Genomic DNA, 23,843 nt, shown 5'->3' on the forward strand with positions numbered 1-23,843 from the left:
TTTTAGGGACATGAAAGTTTTTCAGAAAACTGTTAGGATTTAGAAGACATTTGTAGAATCGGCCTCAGGTCTTAATGGGTTAATATGGGATTGACAGGATACATTTAAGTGCACAAGGTTGGTTCAACCCTTGTATCCATTGTTACAACATATTACAGGACATTTGTGCTTAATAATTAAGCTGATTAAAGCATGAGCTTGTCGATCAAATTCTCAAAAAGAAAAAAACATGGTTTTACTGCCGGTCTACATTTATTGGCCATCTAATTTGCACTTATAATAAAATGGTTAATTTGACCATACTAATTCTGTTTGAGTTACACCTACTGTACATCAGTATAAAATGTTCCTTCTGTGTATAAAAGTGATCCCTGTACTAAATGTCATGCATACATTGCCAATATAAAACTAGAGAAAGACTTGATACCAACAACAGTTCATCTTGGTTGTATTAAAATTTATTTTTTGAGTCGATCTAGATACACCTTAATTATAACTTTAAGATGTACATATATTTTTATCAGTATGAATTCATATTTGATTGTGAAAAACCTGAACCAGTATTCTTATAGAAAATGCCAAAATCTGCTGTACATGTATGACATGTAAATCATATGTACACTGTTGAACTTGCTGTCTGCGGTCTGGTCTGCCCAATCAACCTGTGGACATGGAACCACTTCATCCTTCAAGAGACTCCTTCAACAGCTCGTACATGCGTTGATCCTGCAGAGGAGATGGCAATGTCAAAGCACGCCAGTAGCCAAAGCTAGATTCATTCATCATCATCTTAAACCCAACATGACATAGTTGTCCAATGTTTAATCAGCAGTTTCGATAATAGAGATAAGGAAAGTCCCAGTAAGACTAAGTCAACCGGTTGACTTTCGTACACACCATACGTGGGTAGCCCATTTCCTCTTAACCGATACCAGCAGTTTGTTGTTCTCCGTCAAAAAAGCATGACTACCATACATTATACAGTAGTTAATGCATCAATGTTTACGGCCCACTTCTATCGTTGCTAATGATGCTTTTAAAAACAAGCCTCTCCAAATGTAATCCTGTGTGTTAAAATTCCAAGAACACCAGTCTACATGCTTTAATGTTTGTTGATGTTTAGTAAGGTGGTCAGGAAAAACTGGTTTGCCGGGCAACATGATATATGGAAGGAGGTTACATACTTGTCCTTAACAGTGTAGTTAGTACAATAGTCTGTTTCCCAGAGATAAGCAATATCCCCAGGCCCTATGAATCAGCTCACACAAACACTTAAAGAAAGTGTCTGGGGAATGCAGCTCCTGGCGGACCATTGCGGCCAAAAATAACAAGTCATTTCCATCCCTTACTGTACATGTACAGGTCATATGTTAGATACTTGGAACGGCCGTGAGGCACAATGAGCTTCTGCAGTGGTTGAAATATGTGTTAAAGGGGTCTCTTGGTTGGACAGGAAGGTGCCATTCTAAATGTAAGCATGTAGCACAGGCTACAGATATTCTGAAATGTCAAAAATGTGTCGAGGCGGTTTGCAGTGCAGCTAAAAATATTGATTTAAGTAAATTAAGCCTACTGATAAGATTTGCACGAGGAATGTAACAAGGAAAATCTTGACAGATATTCCACAAATTCCATTTCCGCATTGCACTGGTGTGAAACTTTTGATTTATTTATATTTTATATTTAACCTCTGGAGAAAATAATTGATAATAACTTAAGCCTACTTAGTGCCACAGTCCTGTGGGACTGCTCCTTGATTTTCCTCAGGTCCCTGAATTCTTGGGCAATATGCATTACTGCGGTCTACCCAAGACACTGTCATTAATATTGTTTTTAAAGCATTTCCTCAGTAGCATCCTCACAGAAGGAGATAATGGGAGCAAACATTGACATAATGGGAGCAAACAGAGACTTCCTCTCTGACCGTCAGCAACAGGTCCGTGTGAATGATACTTTGTCCGACATCACTGTGCTTAACACCGGTGCCCCGCAGGGGACTATCTTATCCCCTTACTTTTCTCCTTATATACGAATGAATTCCAGTTAGATCAGGATATATTTCATTTGTTCAAATATGCGGATGATATGGCCCTGGTTGCCTTACTGAAGAACTCCTTAGGGATCAATGTGACCAAAACTAAATAACTTGTCTTTTATGAAAAGGAACCTGTGCAGTCCATTACAATTGGTGGACAAATAGTGGAGGTAGTAGACAATTTTAAATACTTTAAGCACATATATTGACAGCAAACTCAATTTCAGTGAAAATACTGACCAGATTTTTAAAACTTGTAACCAACGCCTCGACCTACTACGCAAGCTCCACTCCTTTAGAGTGAGCAAGCGTATCATGGAAACAGTCTATAAAAACCTGATAAGAGGGAATCTTGACTTTTAACATGGCAATGTGGTATGGCAATCTTAATGTAAAAGGCAGAGGCAAGCTGCAGCGAATAGTGAACCTAGCCTCAAAAATCATTGGGAAGAGACAGAAACATTTAAGCTGTATCTACAAGGAGGTACTTCGTAAAAAAGCTGTCAAGATAGCAAACGACCCCTCTCATCCACTCTGCAGGGAGTTCGAACTACTTCCCTCTGGTAGACGGTACAAAGTACCAAAAGCTAACATTTTTTAAAATTCCTTCATCCCTAATGCCATTAAGGCACTAAATGATACAATGTCTCGCTAGATTTGTTGTTTTTTCCTTTGTATTTGCCACTGTTGTCCTGTACTTTTCTTTTGCCATGAGAAAAGAATTGTGAGTTGTTGCTGTTGTTGTAACTGTTTTTTACTGTTGTTGAGACCGATGACAAATTTCCACATGTGGACAATAAATGAAACTAACTAACTAACTAACATTGCCCATATCGAAGCCGGAGTGTTAACTCTACATGTGTCTGCGCACGCGCGCACACACACACTTCCTTACCGAGGCATTCCATCGCCTATACTGAAGCCAAAGATCACAGGCACACAGAAATGCTCTCTTCCTTCCCCGGTTTCCGTCCTGAGGCAGTCCCCAATTTGCATACTGGGGCCCGTGTCCCAACACGTTGATACAAAGGATAGTAGTCCTGATGAGTTATAATTATGCAAAAGTAGACTGGAAGGGCTTATGGAGGCCAACGGCTACTCCAATAGTTTACAACTCCATAAAATTAGTTTATACAAGTCAGATTCAAAATGGGGAAACAAAATGCCATTGGCTCATTATCTTACCTTTTTGCACACAGAGGGTCGTACTTTCTTAAAGGCATCCTCGAAGTTTTGTTTGCTAACCCTGATGTCTGCTACTACACCATTGGAGAACACGTGACCTGTGGGGAATGACAAACACACATTGAATCCAATGAACAAAATATTTGACCCCAGATCACAGATGACTGAATACACAACTGCTCCGTTACCAATTCAGATCAAGTTATGCAAATATTAACAGTGAAATGAAAAGTATGTTACCAGAATCTGGTGGAGTGCATTGGGACTTCATATGGGCTCTCAGGGCATTGACAGATGCTTCCCTCACTAAAGCAGACAGGTCAGCTCCACTGTATCAATCAACACAAGGAGGTTATTTTCAATTGACCAGGAATGAGTGTGATAAAAACAAACAAAGTGTCTTAAGGTGTTAGGCCACTGCAAACTGCCAGAACAGCTTCCTGCTGGCATAGATTGTACTCGTCTCTAGAACTACTGAAGGGATGGAACACCATTCTAACCAAAGATATACCCTCATTTGATGTCAATATGGTGAAGGATGACGCATATGACCATAATGACTTTTTTCCAAATCTCAGTGCCAATGGCTTTTGCACCACTGAACTATCAAATGTGAAGCTCCTGTCATCTGTGCCCCAATAACGAACCCTTAGTCATAATCACTTTAATAATTTTCTCTTGACATCTTGATCCAAAATAGAGGTCAAGTAGGCCTGCGTAGCATTTCTATACACAATAGATCCCACAGAGCACGATAGGATGTGAATTGCTTAACTGTATTGTGCGGTACACTTGTATGGAAGCATCTACATTTGCTTCGTCTCTCCACTCGTTTATTCAAGTAAATAACAACTTTTAATTTGTCCCCGTCTGTATATATCTGTAATGCTTTTTTGTTCCCTCTAATCATTCAGTATCCCACCCACCACCACAGGAGCTGTGAAATCACTCACTATTAGAGAAAATGACAAATGTATTAAAAACCCGTCCAGCTTAGACTTACGTGAAGCAGTCACAGCGATCATCGAGGGCGATCTCTTCGAGAACGACGTCCTGCTCAAGAGGAGGTTTGGTGCCACCCTACAACGAACAATAGAGATTCTATGACAGCTCGCTTTGGACTTTAAGCCTTTAAAGACTTAATTCCCCTTAAATAAAATCCCTTCAATCAATAGCGTTCCTTTTCAATTAGCATATAATCAGTGGTTTGTAAACAGTTTCAGCTCAAGATCCAAACATATCTTTGTGGACAGGTTTGGACCAAGTGCTCCTAGGGTCAGCTACTACCTTAGTGATGGTTAGCAGAATGGCGTGACGGTCTTGTGGAGGCGGCAGCCCCACATAGAGGGTTTTATCCAGACGGCCCGGTCTCAGTACCGCAGGGTCAATGATGTCTGGGAAGACAAATCAGAAGTTGGCTACAAGTCCTCATAACAACACAAGCTTGGGTTGATTTGGGTACTCATTTAATTTCTTTGGTTTGCGAGCATTTGAGTGGTTTTGGTTTAAAAGAGACTTGAAAAAAAAAAAGAAAACCAGCATAAGTTATTTGGCTTAAGCCCCGCTTGGAGTCACAGAGAAGCTCTAACGGTGCAGACATAATTCAAGTACAGAGAAGTGGTTTTGGTAAGGCTCAATCTTTTAGGCCCAAGAGATGTTCTCGCTCTTCCTACCTGGTCTGTTAGTGGCGGCCATGATGAAGACCTGACGCCGACTTTCCAGGCCATCCATCTCTGTGAGCAGCTGGTTGACCACACGCACACCGGCACCTGACTGAACGCATAGAACGTCATTGGTACAGAGGTCACATATAACCTTCAATTTCCCTCCTTCAAAACCCAGCCAAAATATTAAAGTAAAAGGTAACAAACAATGAAAAATAAATAAAATACAATATTATTGCCAACATAAATATCTGCTGATGAATTAGGCGTTGTAAGGAATAATACATGATGGCCCTTCTTACCTCGTGGCCTGAACGACGAGGACACAGCGCGTCGATCTCATCAAAGAAGATGACACAAGGAGCAGAGTTGCGTCCTCTCTGGAACACCTGCCTCACAGCCCTTTCACTCTCTCCCACGTACTGGTGTGGGGTAGACGGTAGATAATACAGTACATATTATGTCACAGAAGTCTAATCAGCATCGTCTACGGTTTAGTTGACCAGGGTCCCCCAGGGCTCTATACTAGGTCCGTTAGTATTTCCCTCTACACCTAATGTCTTCGCTAAAAAGAACTTGTCTACAAGCCAACAACGTACCACAATGCATTGTGAGCTTGTAGATCTGCTATTTTCGCAGAATGTTCACCCCAGAACATGGACGCTAAGGTTCGTCAACGGGTTAATGCTTTTGACAAGGCTTTGGTATGTGTACCAGAGGATAAATGTCAGGCTGACTTTAATCTGTTGTTATCACTTTTAGAATGTTACAGCACAGGGATTAGGTCAGTGACAAATGATTAGGAACTTCAGGCTTTCAAACAGGAATCTGACTTTTTGAACTTATTGTTCCCATTCATTTCTGACAATCTGAATAAAAAACCTCCCCTGTATATAACAGTATAAAAGACTGTGGCAATCTAATGGAATTCCTTTTATCGTGTCTGCGGTCACATATGTGTGATTATGGCATAATGGGGGGGGGGGGGAGATGGAATTAGGAGAAAAGAACGCGGAAATGAAGAGAACCCTGTACGCATACACGCAGTGGTGGGAAAAGTAGCCTACTACATTTTTTTACTCAAGTAAAAGTATCAATACTGCAATCAAAATGGCATCAGAATATACTTAAAGTACCAAAAGTAAAAGTATTCATTATGCATTTAAACAAAAGAGCTGTGAGCTTGTAGATCGGCTATTTTCAAATAGCCACGGTTTAAATAGGGCTGAAGAGGTTAATGTATGTTTTGTAATGATAATTCAAATCAACAAAGTAACTAGTAACTAAAGTTCTCAAATAATGGTGGTAAAAGTACAATATTTGCCTCTGAGATGTAGTGGAGTAGAAGTAAAAGTATTGAAAATTGGAAATACTCCAATAAAGTAAAAAAATACCTCAAAATTGTACTTAAGTACAGTAGTTGAGTAAATGTACTTAGTTACTTTCCACCACTGCATACACACAAATGGTTGAAGAATAATGAAGAGCAGCCAACATTTCACTCGCATCTGTTACCTCATAGCATCTGTCATATAGCATAGCAACAATTGAGGGTATCGTGTGTCATGGTAACTAAGTCAAAAGGTGTTCATAATGGACAAGCAAGCAGGTTGAGTTACCTCTGCCATGTCGTTAAAAGCACCTGTCATGCAAATGCTGCATTAACCACTGTCAATCTGGCGTCTCCATTTTGGGAATGTCACATTATAGTCAAAGGTTTTCAAAAATTGTGACAATAGCAGTTAGAGAGAAGCATGTTTATGTTACTGCATTGCCCATTTCTCACGTCAAATGTTTTCAGATACATATTTTAGTGTACCGTTTAAGTTTAAAACGCAAACGTTTGTAATGCACCATCCAGCCATCATCTTGAATTAGATTCAGAACAGAGTAGCAGTCAAACAGTGTCTCCATAATGCTAATCAGTTGCGTGTGGAGGAACATTTGCACTATGGGAATCACACAGGCGAGTGAAATCATGATTATTCATAGGGGCTTGCTAATGCAATCACGCATTATATTATCGTTTGACAGGAAGTAATTACGATTAGACCTTTGACATAAAAAAAGGTCATATCTTCATTACGACTACGGACACGGATATGCTCTAAAAGTGTGAAAAATGTTTTTTTGCAGAGAGGATAGAGTAATGCATGATGTCTCTGGGAGGAATTCCACCTTTAATTGAGACATCATGTGACTATAAATTTCATGTTGCCATATTTGGGATGATTTTTTATAAAAAGGTCATGGTATACTTGTGATAATCACAATATACCAAGGGAATTGTTGCTTAAATATAGTAGAGTGCTGCTGAGGCAGCATGCAGGGCAGATCCTACTTCTGTGATGTGACTTTCCATTGGGAAAGGGAATTTCCATATAGCGCTACAGAATCATTATATGATTGACAGTTGTTATTAAAACATGACAGGATTTCCTGGTGTTGCATTTGCAAGGCAAATATTATTTCACCATCATGTGCACAGCGGTACACAGACTCCATTGAGAAACGTAGGGATGGGACACTTTAACGGTTAACCAGTTTCTAAAGCATTGAGAAGGTTTATACGATATGAACCAGACCCCTCAGGTCATCTGGGACAAGTCTGCTTTCTGTTCCAGTGTCCCCAGTATCAAAACTAAAACTGCTCAGTTTTATGCACCAAATATCTGGAACAAACTCCCAGAAAACTGCAGGCCTGCAACAACTGTTAGTTCTTAAATCAAAGCTAAAACACCTTTCCGTTTGCTGCTGCCTTTCCGTTTGCTGCTGCCTTTTATTGAGATTTAGCTATTCTTCTGCACTGTAATTTTGACTTTTAATATATTCAAATGTCCTTTTAAATAGTGTTTATTTTTGCTCTTGCTTGATGTCTTAAAGCTTGTTTTATGTGAAGCACTTTGAATGTTTAAATGGGCTATACAAATAAACTTGCCTTGCCCCGGGCCCTTAAGCCAGACAAGCAGTAGAATGCATGATAAACACCAGTGACTCACCATGTTCAGCAGCTCTGGCCCCTTGACAGAGATGAAGTTTAGGCCTGACTCATTGGCCACTGCCTGCCATAAGAAACACCAAAACAACAACATGGAACAGGGTCACTGACAGTCACTCTGCACTCGTTTACATAGGAAGTGAAATCTGAGTACATATTAGCATATTTATTTACATATTGAACCCATTGAACGCACGCAATGCCATGTCATCTATACTGTAAAATGACGGTACTGTAAAGGGATATACTGGTACATACATTCTAGGAAATACATAGGACTAGATATATTAGCATATAAGATATATTTAAAGTGTAATATATACAGTACACATATTAACCCATTAACCCAATAGCAGATATACAAGCTCACAGCACGTCACTTCGTGCCACACTGCGAGCTTGTACATCTGCTATTTTTGGAGCATTTTTGAAAAAAATCTTGATGAAAGTGTGAGAACTACGGATTTAGAAGGCATTTGTAGAACCGGCCTCAGGTCTTAATGGGTTAAATCAGACAAATAGAAATTCATTCATTTAAATAAAACATTTGTGTAGAGGGTGCAGGGTGTGTGTGTGCCAGAAAAAAGGTACCTTGGCTAGCAGGGTTTTCCCACAGCCTGGTGGTCCGGCTAGCAGCACGCCAGCCGGAGCGTTGAGGCCCAGGGCTTTGAACTGCTCTGGGGAACGCACTGGGGCCTGGAGGACGGATAGGAAGACGAGACACACAGAGCTGCTTCAGTTCTTGCTTGTGACAATGACACTATTCATGTTTGCAATCAGCAGGCTATGGCCTGTGGTGCCCGGCCCAATTGAGGGCCAGCGAAGAGTGGGGAAAGGTTGACTGCTTGGTCACAGATTACCATAATTCAATTTACACTGTTTATCATAGTGCCTCTGTTACATCGGAAATAAGATTTCTTGGTTTTGACAAAGGTTGTTGCATTGTTTATCAACAAGGGGGTGGAGAATGATCTCTTGCATCAATGCTCCCTCAACAATGGAAGCTGAGACGCGTTATAATATTACATATTGGTTTCTCTTTTCATTCCCACGAGAGTTGTTGCGATTCTCCAAATGATTTCCTTCTTACGGACGCAATTCAATAAAATGTTTGATCTTATTTCATTTATTTTACAGCACATTTTAAAGACTATTCCAAAGTTAGACTAGATAATAGTTCCAAAGTTAGACTAGATAATAGTTTCTAAGTAAATAGCTTAATTATAATAAAATGTATATTTTTTCAATCAACTTCAAGTATATTAACAGTTACCAGATTTATCAAACTAGCCAATATAAATTGTTTAAGACCATTATTTAGCACACACATTAACTACACATTGGCATTTTAGTCTACATTTAGTCAACACTTTAAAGAGCAGCACTTGGCGCTAGGTCCGTTATTTAGCTTGGTGCTGATTAAATGACTATATTCCACATTCTCCACCACCGAACAGGGTTGAATATCCAATGCCACAAACACACATATTGTATGGTGGTAGTTATTTATTTAACACGAGTAGTATCAGCAGGAAGGTTAGTATCAGCAGGAAGGTTGGCTTTAAAGGAAACTGGAAGAGTAACCAGGGTCAGTGGGTTTTTCCTTCACTCAGATCTATTTCCTTATTGCTCTTGTGAAAATGTCCTGCCATGTTTAAGTGTTGCTTGAGGCAGTGTATGTTCTTTTTTCATTTTTTTCCCGACGTGCACATTGTGAACCCTATATACTTTGTTGTTCAATGAATGAAGATAACCAATCTACAACCTCACAATGTGTCACTTCAAACTGTTTGAAAATGTTCGCCTATGACATGCCCAAAATAGGGACACCAGGTTGAAATTGGTTAATGTAACTGGCAAGAAAACTGAAAATGTTGCCGCTGAACGGTGAGAATGATCCTTTTTTAGTTCCTCCACCATCCCCGGCAGTGGCCATAAAACTGACAATGGCTTTAGGTCGGGAGTTGGAACCATAAAATACAAGACTTTGTATCGGACACAAATACTGGTATGAGTTAATAAACCAGAACTGAGGATGGGAGATGGATTAGCTGAATTTGTGTAACATGATGAACATTTGTTTGACAATGGTCACCATACCAATATAGCCATCGTCAGCTCCTCGCGGATGTCCTGTAAGGCTCCTACATCGTCCCAGGTGACATCAGGTACGGTTGCAAAGCCCTCCCGCTTGGCTGAGGGCTGGACACTGGCCAGGGAGGCCTGGAAGTCTGTCATGAGGATAGACAAGCCTGCCAGCTGCTCCTCTGACACAGATTCTGTGCTCTTCAGCAACTGTAACAGGCGCGCCAGCTCCCCCTGCTGATCAAAGTAGAGCACAACGACATGAACCAGGTAGCAAAGCATTGGGAAGATCTAAAAGGCAGGGCAGTCAGTTGCAGTTCACTTTAGGGGCAACTGCCACATACAGAGTGGCTTCATTTTCAAAACTGTTCAGCAGGGTATTGATAAAATCCAAGTTAATACATACATTCTGACATTTTGCCTCAATTATAGGTGATTAGAGAAACCAAAAAGTTCAACCTATTTTGGAAAAAAAGAAAGAAATGCATTCACAAACTAAGACAGCAATGCAAGATGCTGTTGTGACTCAGTTGGCAGATTAAATACCTGTTCAGGCTCTGGTGGCTGGGGAACCGGCTCTGGTGGCTGGGGAACTGGCTCTGGTGGCTGGGGAACCGGCTCCAGCTCCTGTTTCACAGGAGCTGTGCAAAGAGGTCCACTTGCTGACAGATCTGTTGTAGAGCAAGGGCTTTGGATTTGCAATTGGCTTTGATTCTCCAGCAGAACCCTGTTGACCGCACACATGGCAGCCTCTCGGCACAGCGCCATGAGGTCAGCACCCACATAGCCAGGGGTGAGCCGTGCCAGCTGTCGATAGTCAAAGTCCTCTGGTAGCTTCAGCTTCCGACAAAGGGTCTTCAGGATCCTGTAGGAAACAGAAAATAGTTTCAAAATGAGCACTAAAAGATTATCAAGACACATATCACTGAATGAACGAGCTTCCCTCCCTCCAGGTGCATAGCCAAGGCAAAGCAGATAATCAAGGACATTAACCACCCCTGCGACAATCTGTTCACGCTGCTACAGTCAGACGGGCAATACCGCAGTATCAAATGCCAAACAGACTAAGGGTTTTCAAATCCACAGCCGATACCAATGCCAGAAAACGCAAGACGAACTGATATCTTCTCGGGTCTTGCTTTGATTGACTTCTTTATTGACAAAAATGCATTATACATTAGGGCGCTCAAAATTTGCCAAAAATGATGTTCGACTATTCCTTTAAAAAAAAATAACCATACAGATAAATCAAATTTAGAATATATATAATTTTTAATATAAAATATTGTACGCAGTAAAACTTAATTTAAAGACAGCAGATGTCTCTTTCTTATCTATGAAATCAAGTTTACTATTAATTAAAAACAAATTGTTTGCTAGAGATTTGACATTTAGCAAAGCTAAAGTATTATTTATAGTTTAATTCTATAGACGAATCCACAGAGCACTCCCCTGGCGCAATCATAACTGCGGTGTCAGAATGCACACCGCAGCATGAGTCTGACACCGCAGCACTCTGTGGATTTGTCTATATTAAATGGCCCTGGGACAGACTGTAACTTAGTCTGCCCCTCATTTTATGAGTTTGCAGTGTGGGTCAGGTACATCTTGTTCATCCATCCTGGTTACAAAGTCTCTTGGTGGTGATGAGATGCCAGTAAAAATACACACTGGGTCCTGGCTTGCTATGGAAAATGTCACAAATATCACCTCTACAGCAGCAAGGACCCTGAGGACATCAGTTATGTTTGTTGTGTTGTTATCCGCAGAGCCTCTGTGACACATTGTGCTTTACACAGGCCTTGGGGACAGGGGGATATAGAAGGAGGGCATGTATGGGAGGGGGTTAGGGAAATGAGGGCTAGTTAGGATGGAGTGGGTGAATTTCATGCCAGCATTCACAATTTGTTCCATCTGGACTATCTCAGCCTGTTAAGTGCTCTCTCATAGTCTGGGGCAAACCTTAGATTTGGTCATCTCAAAGGCTCCCAATATTTCAAAGGTTGTTATGAATTACCTTGAACGCTAATTTGTTTTCTTTTATACAGGCAGGCTAAAGGCGGTTACACACCGGCGAATATGCGAATATACGCAAAATTCGGACTCGTTCCGAATAATTAAAAGACGCTTTATAAGGTTTTTTTAAAAAACGTATTATTCGCATGAAAAAAATCGCCCCGGTGTGTAAGGACCTTAAGCCTGGGAGATAAAAAACTGTATGATGCGCACATTAAAAGGACTCACGTCCAAACAGATGCTCACATTTAAAATGTTTTACTTCAGTGTCACCAAATATTACAATTACAAGTTTTCCAATAAATATGTAATATAGAAAGAAATACATTAAACAGTGAGCAAAATATGAAATGCGGTCAACAAAATATTAATCACTCCCAGCTCACCCTACCCCCACGGTCAAATCAGCCATAAGGTGAGCAGGTGAGTGCCATTACTTATAGCCGCTGGAGGCTACCTACGGAGACACTCCCACTAACACAGTGCCAATGCGGTGCCTACATCTATCACATATCGATCAGTGCACAAATACACATTTTGGCTCCTACACACTATATGACCAAAGGTGAGTGGACACCCTTTTTAATTAATGTTTCTATTAAGTGACCTTTCAGATCGATTGGTCAACCCACTGCGACAGTGATAGTAAAAAAGTTGAATTATAGTAGGATAGTAGGATTGTGTGCTTCCAATTATGTAGCAACTGTTTGGGATAGGCTGTTTCCCATTTCAGAATTAAGTGCCACCCACTACCCAAAACTTGTGTGAACCCGCATATCTGTAAAGTGTTAAATCAAAACCTTGACCAGCACAAATTAACAGTAAGCAATACTTATTCGCCTTCATGTTATTTTATTTTGAACATGGAAATGTTATGGCCACATAATGGTGCATTTGAAGACAGGTATTGTACGGACAGATTATTGTGTTGTAAGCAGAAAGAGCACCCAATGAATTAAACATGGTCTTGAATATAGGTTAGTACGTAACTCAACAACAGAGTTTCATATATACCTGTCAGGGCCATAGTTTAGAGGAGTTTGTGTTAATACATGACCAGGGGGTTAGAGTCCCCTTTAGGTTAAAGTCCCATGTGATGCTTGAGTATAAAATGCTCTTTCACAACACTGTGTACAAAAATGTGTATTTTTGCATATCTTATGGTTTCTCCTTTTTTTATCTTTATGCTATTTAATGGCTTTTAATGCCTTATGTTAAGCACTTTGAATTGCATTTGATTATGAAACATTCTATAAATATTAACTTGCCTAATATTTCTAAAGAAAGGGATTGGGAAAAAAATAGACGTTTGCACTCTAAACTCAAGGCTTACTAGGGCTGAAGATTTTTGTGGTTTTGCCTGTGCCATAAGCAAATTCTGCAAACAAATGTACCCTAATGAAGCTTTTCTAACCAACCTGAGACGAGCTGCTTCATCGGGGATGCCCAGGCAGATCTCTCTGTCAAAGCGTCCGGCTCGTCTGAGTGCAGGATCCAGGGCATCAGGCCTGTTGGTGGCACCAATAACCAGAACCTGGGCCGTCACTGCCAGGGAGTTCAGATCTGGGAAAAGTCAAATAAACCAAATGGATAACAGGGGCAACAGCTAAGATCGGCAAATTTCACCAACAACATAAATATCTAGTCCAGAGAAAATGCATTCACACATGATGCATTTTCCTGCAATGGTAAAATATCACTGCATTTACTGGATAAGACCTGTTTCTCCACCAGCATGTATTAAGAGGAGATCACAATTTGCTGGTTGGCAATGTTTGAACTAAAAAGTCATAGAGGCACCTACCATCCATGCAGGTGAGAAGCTGGGCGACAATCCTCCTTTCCATGTCTTTGGAGGCCACTTCTCGTTTAGGGGTGATGGAGTCAATCTCATCAATGAACAGGATACATGGGGCATTTGTCTGCAAAGGGAATGAGTGAACAGGAGAACCACAACAACTCATTCTTTCACTGCTTAAACCATGTTATCTGTGTGATGAATCAGGATGAAAATAAAAAGCCTCCACTGACCACAGCCTGCTCAAACAGCTCTCGGAGCTTCTGCTCGGACTCCCCAGAGACCCCAGACACCAGCTCCGGAGCAGACACCTTTAGCATGGGCAGCTCGAGCTCCTGTGAGGGACAAATCACAATAATAAATGCACTACATTATTTGGACCACCGTTAGATGCCTCATAATTGCTACACAGCTTGCTGTGTAATTTCAAGACATTGCAGATATCTTCCTGGGGTCAAAGACTTCACAGACAAAACATTTACATCCACTCCCTCACAACCATACTGTAGACATCCACTCCCTCACAACCATACTGTAGACATCCACTCCCTCACAACCATACTGTAGACATCCACTCCCTCACAACCATACTGTAGACATCTACTCCCTCAACCATACTGTAGATTGAAAACAGTCAAGACAAAGAAACAAAAACTCCAACTCTTAAGGTCCTTACACACCGGGCCTATTTTTTTCATGCGAATAATACGTTTTTTTTTCAAAACCTTATAAAGTCAATGCAAGCTTCCACATCAGCTTCGCGGAGCGAAAAAATAGTCTTTTAATTATTCGGAACGAGTCAGAATTTTGCGTATATTCGCATATTCGCCGGTGTGTAACCGCCTTAAGGCATGTATTATTTTTGTGCTTGATTTTAAGGCCTCAGTAAATAGATATTTTTCAGCTAAAAAGATGCAATGAAAGAAAAAGGGGAGCAAAAGTGCAATGTGTGCAGGCCCCAGGCGTATCAGCAATTGGTCCACTCCAGACAACACATAGGGTTATGTCAGTTTCATTCAAACAATTTGTTCATTCAAAAATGTGCCTGTACTGCGACCACACTATGGTCTGCTCTCACCCCAGCCACAGCCTGGGCCATAAGGGTCTTGCCACAACCAGGGGGTCCATGGAGGAGGAAACCCCTGGGGGGGACCACCCCCAGCTGACTGTACACCTCCGGATGGCGCATGTGGATCAGCAGCTTACACAATTCCTGAATGGAGAACAATGTATTTAACACACGGCAGATAATGGTAAAACAGATTTATAAACTTAAGTAGTCATCATATTTTACTTTTTGTCCTATATCCTATAATCCTATACTGCATGCATTTTAGTACAAGTATAAGAAGAAAAACGATGGCATTAACAGCGTACCGTCAATGTTGCATCATTGCCGCCCACATCTTCAAATTTGACGGTGGAGTATTGGAGTTCGGTTGTTCTCGTTTTTGCTGACAAATAAAATAAATAAAAATTACAACCCAATTCAATGACAAGTGGCAGTGTTCTTATATGGTTTTCTATCACTTTTGGTAATGTAGTTTGGGGGTACACTACCTTTTTTGTTCAAGATACTAGACTCAATGTCTCCATCAACACTCCCAATCTCTCCTTTCCGCTTCTTCGTCTTTTTGAGTTTCCCTTTAGTCTTTCTGAACTTCTCAGGCTCTAGCATAGAAAGGTCTACCTCTTCCCGCTGGTGAAAAACATAAAAAAGGAGTACCATCACACAAATGACTATCCCAATGTCATCAATACAATGCTTACAAAAATCACAGCAATACACAAAAAATAATGACGACTACAGAATGTATGCTATAAAGCTAGTACCACAGCTATTAGTTCATTTAGTTGGTATGGTTACTCCTGAGTACAAGACTGATTTACTATAAACCACATTCTAGGATTTGGTTAAAGATAATCAGAATCTCAAATCACAATCATTTTATTCATAGTACACACAAGCTCATACAAGGAATTTGACTAGGTGTAATGTAATAAACAATAATAAGCAGACAAGCAGCAACATTAACAGAATATTTAAACACTAATTTATTTAAAAAGAAAATTGGATATGTCTCTTCTAGCTTGGCTATTATGGTTACAGCATCTGTGATTATGTCATCATTTTATTTTATGAATTCAGGGACTATAATTTAACCCACTTAAGACATGTAACCTACTGTACACCTTGTTGCACCTAGCATTAGGGTGCCTGTATTCATCAACTGTTAAATAAAAACTTTTGAGTGCAATTGGTGGGTCACCGACTCATCCTCCATTTCTCTTGACCATTCATAATTTTAAGAAGCCCATTCATAATTTAAAGAAACTCTCTAACTGAATTGGTTGGGGAACTTTTTAAATCTCTATTACTTAAGGGCCATCCACACCAAGCACTGTCTGTAACTATAACTATTTTGTTCACCACAGTCGACATTATACTTGTGGTGTGAACTCTGCTTGTAGTGCTTGGTGTGGACGGCCCTTTAGTCTATAATAATTGTTTGATGCAATGCATACATTTCCGTTTGTGGTTGGTTTCATCTGTACACCGTAGAGGTGTTTTCTCATGCTTTTGGAAATAGATTATAATTGAGTTAAGTTATAGACCAACTATCATATAGGCTGAGACTAGTCTACTAGGCTGGATGTGGCTGTCATTAGTAGCTCATCCATTACTTATGCACGGACAATTCTCCTCCGATAGCAGTCACACAGGGAATTCTTGCAGACCGCTAATCTTGTGTGAAATAAATGATAAATACCAGTCCATAAATGGTCACTTGGTCAGGGCCAACTTTCTTTCTCAGACTAGTAACCATAACCGTGCTTAACACAAGGAGAGGAGAGCATATCAATCCAGTCAGACACAGCTGCACTGCACTGCCATAATAGGTTATCGTGAGCCAACATAACAGAGTCTCTGGAGTTTTTCACCCCTCAGGTCCTTAGATACTCACAACCACACAAATTGAGGATGGAGCATTCTTTATCTATTTTCCTTCACTATGGAACACTAATACCCAGGGACATTAAAGGTAGCCTTGAGGGCCATCTTTAAATGACTGCTTGAAACACATTTCTTTATCCTTAATTTTAACTAGCACTACTTTTAATTCCTAACAACACTACTTTTACTTTACTTATTTTATTGGCCAAAGACTTTTTTCTCTGACAAAGATCCAAGTCTAGAATTAATATGCCACAGTATTTAAATATAGATGACCACTTGGTAATTTATTATTGCCCAATGTTGGTTACAGAGGGCCATGAGAATATGCAGGTGATCATTTGTTTATCACATACCCAAAGCCTTATTTAGTCACAAAAACAACATAGCTATGCTGTCTTTGTGGCGGCCATGTTTGACTGGCTGATGGCCTTCCACAGCATGAGGTTGTTGGCGATAGTTCAGCACATGGTGACACTTTAGCTCACACCGATTGGTCAGTTACTGCTGCATCACCCCTGAGGCTGATAACAGTTATAAGCCCTCAGGCTGATACCAGTTCTCACGCTCTCTGTAATTTTTTATCACTACCCTCACTCAGGGCAGATAAAGTCTGGGTAAGCAAATAAAGGCTGGGTATGTGATACAATCAGGCACCACTTTAGGGTTTCTCCTTTAACAAAAACATGTTGGTGAGCCTCTGTGGGGTTGTGTGAGAAAAACATAGGCCTACAGGCAGTTCTGCTCATGTTCAGGTGTAAATATCCATTGCAACACCAATCGGAGACATGGAGATAGCTCCTAGTATCGAAAGCCTTCGTTAAATTCAAATGCCTTTCACAACATACAGTGGATAACACATTGATAGACTTAGTTAGTTTGATAAGTATGCATAGTCCTCCGCTGGCTGCATACCTTTATTGCAGGACTGGCTGGATCCTCTTCACTCAGGTCGATGAGAATGTTCTGCTCAGGCCTTTTATCAATGAACCAGCCCCCTGCGGAAACTTGTGTGCCACCAGCACTGGGGTGATGTGCTCGGGTGCGACCCAGTGGGGTGGATACGGTAGCTGGGCTGCCCGCGGCTGACTGCTCCCCTCTAGGAGATGAGGTGCCACTGTCAGGGTTTCCCTTCCGGTACAGAGACACTAAAGAGTTGTTCATTTGGTTGCTGGGCTGTGGAGGAAAGAGAGTATACATGGGGAATTTAGTCTTAAGCATAAACTATATTATATTCAAAATAACCATAAACCATATTATATTCAAAATAACCATTCTGCCAACGATTACTTACCGGGTCTTCAACCACCTCGTAACCATCCGACGAGTCCTCCGAGATGCTGCTTCCCTCACTGTTGGACAGATCATTTATAATGAATAAACAATATTCTTGGCAGAAAATATGGAATACACACTTGTTATAACTATAATTAGTCATAATCAAAGATAATAAGAACCAAGAGTTACTTACCCATTGTCATTGTGGTTCTGCTTGGCTCTCTTAGCCAAGTGCCTGTTCTCTAGATCATTGAGACCAGACTCATTCAGAATTGCTCCATATGCTGAGAGAGACAAATGAAAAAGTGAAACACAAAACATTAATATTTTACAGTAGGAGCAAGCATGTTTTCCACACGTTAACCTGGGTGGGATAATTTGTCTGTTAATTACAGATTAATAAACCAGATACAAAACACAAGAACGACCAACATTACATTAGAGATTATTCCTTGACTGATGTTATTCCACCAAAGAAAACCCATGAATGCCCAAGTAGTTATTCGTTTCTCACACATTTTATTATGTACTTTCGTAGACTTATTAAGTCACTTTCGTAGACTTAATTAGCCACAAAGATGAGGAAAAAAAGCATTTGACACTTTTTAATTACTCTTGGAGAAACAACTTCTGCTTAAATTCATAGATTCTGGGGGGAGCACTTCTTGCACACACACAACAAAGTCCAACAACATTAACGTCAGGAGAGGTACTTGCCCTTTGTCGCCATAACTTTCATGATCTGCCCCACTGTATTCTTGCCCATTGGAATATCGATGAACCACACGTCGTCCCGTTTGCCATGATATTTACTCAGGTAAAACCTGGTGGTGGGGTAGGTGGACTGCGGCGGTCGCCTCTTGGCGTACTCGTCATAGAGCCTAACGGGACACAGCAGCGGGTTGCTGGGGTCCCCCCAAGCCCTGGGGGGCTCGGGGGGAGTGGGACGCGGTTCCCCGGCAGTTCGCCCCGACAGCGTCTTGCTCGTTCGCTCGTGATACACGATGTACTCGCGTCCGCACCCGTCCACCTTCTTCTCCACATCGCCCCACAGTAGGGTAGTGTGTCCCTTCTGTCCCTTGATGCCGAGGTGGACGGTGTTGACGTACCACAGGCTGTTGATCAGCGACTCGGCGCTGTAGGGCCCCAGCAGCCTCTTATCCAGCAGAAACTGGACCTCTTCGGCCGACACGGGTTCCGCCTTGTTGGGACGGTTTCCCTTCCCCGCGGCTTTCAGCGACTTCTTCTTAAACAGCAGACACTCGTTGGAGTACTTGAACCGCGGGTCGGTGATGACGCTGCAGCAGTACGAGTGGCCGCGGAGGTGCCTGTCGACGCTGCGCTGTATGGCGGCCAGGGAGTCCGGCTCGTACTCGTCGCCGTTGTGCAGCTTCCTCACGTCGAGGAAGTAGGCGCCCAGCAGCTCGTCCAGGTCCGCCGGAGGAATGTTCTCCGGCTGCCGGGTCTCGCCTTTGTTGCTGCGCAGCCATTCCGAGAGCCGTCGAAGGTCGCTGTTGGTCTTGCGCTCCGTGTTGTGGTTCCCCTGCTGCTGCGCCCAGGAGTCCGCCTCGCTCAGCGGGTTCAACATGGTCGGGGCTCCGCAGAGATGATCCACAGCTATATCCCTGGGTGTCACGATGGTATTATTATGACCTCTAGTCTATTTTACCCGACTTGCTCTATCTATCTATCAACCCACGTTTTTCTTATCCAACGGCGTCAACCCCATGGTCAAACCAGGTTCAATACATATGAGACTTCCGGTTATCGGACTTCAAAGTAAGACGCGAGTCCGTTGACCAAATGCCTTCTTTTTCATCTTCATACCTTGCTTGCATCTTGGCTCCTCCCACTTATGACGTTCCACTTCTTCTGTTGAGTTTTATGGCAGTTGGCATCCATGTGTGATGCATTACCGCCATCTACTTGCAGCAAACCATTTAAACTGACCAACCAATTTTCCAAAGTGATTTTATTCCTTCTTAAACTTGCTCTGCCAGGCGGAACAGGATCTCTTGGGCTAGGGAAACCCTGGAGCGTGTAAATGATTCTCGGTTGTTTGGCTACTCGAGAGTAACGTAGGCAGTCGCCCCGGGCCCCAGCCCTTTAAAATAGTGTAAAACAGGACAACCCTATCCACAAGTTTCCTAGGGCATTGTGGGTATCACTTCCTGTCGATTTGATCCCTGATAGGGTGCATCCACACATGAGATGCAAGTTGATGCTAGTTGTCTCAAGCCCTTGTTCCAGTTCCAGTTAAAATGCTTTCCCGGTTTTAATGGGTATCACATAAAGGCTGTGAAATGCTTGATTGCCGTTGTAGGCGTCCAGTGCCATATCAAACAATCTGTAAAGGCCGTGGCTACTTAGCTGTCGAAGCTGTTCTAGACCAGTTGTTTCATGTTAAGAACCCTCAATACAAATTAATGGATTTGTCCCCGGACACCCATCTGAAAATATTTTGTGCCAGGGACCCCATACAAGACTTGTGTTGTTGTTAAAATGTTTCAAAAATGTTCAAATCTTTTCTTGATTTGACTTCTTGAGTTTGACAACCACCCATTTTGTAAACAACAGGACCGAATATTAGCCCTATATTCCCACATAATAGTAATCATTGCTAAAGTGTAACAGGGATTTCCCTATTATGCTCTTTAGTAAACAATCAAATCATGAGAGAACTCATACAGGGTAAACAATAAACAAGTTAAATTGGAAGTGATTAAATAGAGAAGACAGAATTGTAATACTGTACTCTCTAAAATTGGTGAACCACCTGAAACTAATTTCTACTTACTAAATTGCTGGAGAGATGGGGAGACCCCTGTGATTGAACTAACACTTACAGCAATGATTACTAATGATTATTAATCAGAATACACAGCTTTAACTTTTTTTTTAAAACGCCTTTTGATTTAACAAAAGAAAATCATTTACAGCACATTGTGTTTTGCATGGAGGGAGTGATACGTACCTTTCTCAACCTGGATTCTGAATGCTGCCCTTTTTCGCCGACCATACTCCATTCTGAGGAATGATTATGTGACACATTAATCCTTAGCAGGCATGTGACTGAAATGAATCCTACTGCTATCCAACACTGCCAATAATAGACACAATTCTTAAGACTAAGAATACATGATTGAACTGACCTGTGCAAGCTTTGAAGCTCCAGTGCCATTGCTGCAATGTCAACATATGAACTACTGGACGCACCAAGATACTGCAAAATACAGCAAAACACCACAATGACTGACAGGTTTCAAGTTCACACTCTTTTACCAATTACTTGAGTATAAGAATTCAATTTTGAGCTAGCAATCCAAGACAAATTTTCTATTTATATTTTATTAAAAATAAAATTAGGCTAGACAAATTTAGGTACTGGTATGCAGTGTACACTTTTTTTCTTTTTACTAAAACAGAAGACAGGTGCATGGTCTGCATACTATACAAACCCTCATTTAGAACCCCCCAGAAATCATTAGGAGTGCTTTTTACTTCAGAAGGGCCACACCTTTCAAAATTTAACCGCTCTCTTTCCCCTGATATTAGTTTTATGATATAGTTAAATTAACTCACAAACACTGTCAGTAAGATATAGCCTTTTATGGATATTGGATAATGTTGGCTACTTGCCTGCTCCACCCTCTGTTTGAGCCGGGCGTCCAGAGATCCTCCACCACCGCTTCGGTTCTTCATGTCTCTGTGGTCTTATGGAATACAATGTCGAGCAGGAACCTAAACATAGTGGACACCTCTATTAAATAAATTGGATATTATTTCCAGACTTTAAAAAAATAAGAATAAATGTATGCTGTATGCTAAAATGGTCAGAAATAATGTAAAGTATAAATTTGAACAACTTCAACTTCTTGTTTAGTGACTGGCTATCCACAGGTTAGTAACAATTTGTAGGAATATTGGATAAAAATGTAATTAAAAATATAAATAAATAAATGTAGACAAGACAATGGTGTCCAGAGTCGCAGGTGCCCGCTATTACCCAAACGCACTAGTCTTGGAATATCATAGATGTATTTGATCAAGTGTCAGACTAAAAAAAAATACATCTTTGATAGTCTTGATCCAAGGCTACAAATGGATCAAGACTGTCATAATGACAGTCTTATATCAAGGCTACAATACATGAGCCTGCATCAAGTAAAAGGCTTTTGACCCGTCCGTCCGTGGACTTACACATGAAAACCCTCTCCCTCATTCACCAGGTACACTATATTCAGTGTTGACAGATTGAGAGAGAAATAAGCAACCAGATCTATGAAAACAAGCCCAAAAGAAGCGACTACCGGTAGGCCACATGAGCACTTTTACTGATCTGCTATTTGAAAATAGCAATCTGCTATTTGAAAATAGCAGATACTGATCTGCTATTTGAAAATAGCAGATCTACAAGCTCACAATGCGTTGTGAGCTTGTAGGTCTGGCTTTTTTTTTTAAATCTTGAAATAAAATGTGGAATATTTGGAATATTTTTTTTGAAACATTCCAACATATCTGGTACGACGGGGCTCCCAGCTGGCACAAAACATTTCCAATGGGGTTTTGGGACAAATACATGTTCATTTGGGGGTCCAGGACGAGCTCAAATAAGCAACTACACTTAAGAAACAAGCCCAAAAAAACGCAATATTTACCAGCAACTTTACAATAAGCCCAAATATGCTTATAATAAGCAGACATGGCAACACTGACTATATTAATAATAACCAACTAATACTTTTGAAGACAACAATGTAGAATGGGCCAGAGTTCAAGCTGACACAAAACACACAGTTCAGCTAAAATTAATCGCTGACACTTTAGGTCAAGATATATTTCGGCAACTGCCAAGAGCTCAGCACATTTCACCAACATACAGGACAGTAAATACATACCTTAGGCAAAATATTCTTGCATACCCACACAATGTAACCTGTTACTGCTGTTCTAAATGGATAGCACAGGCTTTAATTGGCGTTTGTTTTGGTAATCCGCGTGTTTTCAAGGAGCCATAACAACCCAGGCGACAAAAACGTTTACATCCGGGTGAGGTTTTCCAAAATAAGGTTCTCGCAAGGAACATTTTCTGTTTTGTCAGACTTGATGCATCGGTGGCGCCCCCTTCCGTTTGGAGGACATCCATTTTAATATAATTTCACATGCTCATTCACAGTTTACCACAACCTGGTACAATCCGGCTATGTCCAACAGTGGTTCTCAAACCTTTTCACGTCAAGGACCCCCAAATTAATATGTATTTGACTCCCATCTAAACATATTTTGTGCCAGGGACAAAAGATTAAAACATTTTTAAGATAAAAAAAAAAGCAGATCTACATAGCTTGTGGATCTGCTATTTTCAAATAGCCAATGTATAGGCATATAGAGGTTAAACAGATTTTTATGCCAGATTAACCAATTTAGCTGGGGGCCCCCTGGAACCACCCCCACTTTGAGAACCAGTGATGTAGAAAGTCAGTGAGTATCGTTCCTCGTTCGCATACTGAATACTATTCAACCCAGTTCTGGTAAGTCATCATACAGTTGCTTTCTTTCTTTTGTAAATTTTTAAGACATTCGAGATCCAATAAGGTTTTTACACTCAAGTAGTATTATGACGTTAATAAAATTGGTGTTGGTGCTGATGAAACCTGGGCTTGAATGAGGGAGGGACCTTTAAAACTTCGGTCTAAGCTGGTGTTTCAACACGTGCCAATAAAGGCTAGCTAAATGAAGAAAAGAGGTCCCCGAACTTTCCCAAGTTGATGCTTCGTCAATCGTACCGTAGATCAGTGGTTCCCAAACTGGTGGGTTTATTTTGGGGG

The 23,843-nt window shown here is 41.0% G+C and overlaps 1 protein-coding gene across 3 annotated transcripts; it reads right to left on the reverse strand.

Moving 5' to 3' along the window:
- Nucleotides 1–442: 442 nt before the first annotated feature.
- On the reverse strand, nt 443–23,041 carry nvl (nuclear VCP like). Of its 3 annotated transcripts, none has more exons than XM_080448840.1 (24): nt 22,914–23,041; nt 21,655–21,756; nt 21,168–21,238; nt 20,990–21,042; nt 18,209–18,299; nt 18,032–18,089; nt 17,653–17,913; nt 15,342–15,480; nt 15,159–15,235; nt 14,860–14,994; nt 14,015–14,116; nt 13,788–13,905; nt 13,402–13,546; nt 10,514–10,832; nt 9,983–10,204; nt 8,474–8,578; nt 7,884–7,946; nt 5,187–5,306; nt 4,894–4,993; nt 4,508–4,614; nt 4,224–4,300; nt 3,461–3,549; nt 3,221–3,318; nt 443–726 (listed from the first exon to the last, which is right to left on the reverse strand). In XM_080448840.1, exons 2-24 carry the CDS (start codon nt 21,715–21,717, stop codon nt 682–684), a joined length of 2,658 nt encoding a protein of 885 aa, XP_080304966.1. In that variant the 5' UTR covers nt 21,718–21,756; nt 22,914–23,041; the 3' UTR covers nt 443–681. The 3 variants fall into 3 exon arrangements, with proteins under 3 accessions (XP_080304966.1, XP_080304967.1, XP_080304965.1); XM_080448841.1 differs by having other exon boundaries at nt 22,942–22,996; XM_080448839.1 differs by lacking the exons at nt 20,990–21,042; nt 21,168–21,238; nt 21,655–21,756; nt 22,914–23,041 and adding an exon at nt 18,733–19,824.
- Nucleotides 23,042–23,843: the final 802 nt, after the last annotated feature.

Source organism: Gymnoscopelus braueri, assembly GCF_963280865.1.
Source record: "Gymnoscopelus braueri genome assembly, chromosome: 14".
NCBI classification, from domain to species: Eukaryota; Metazoa; Chordata; class Actinopteri; order Myctophiformes; family Myctophidae; genus Gymnoscopelus; species Gymnoscopelus braueri.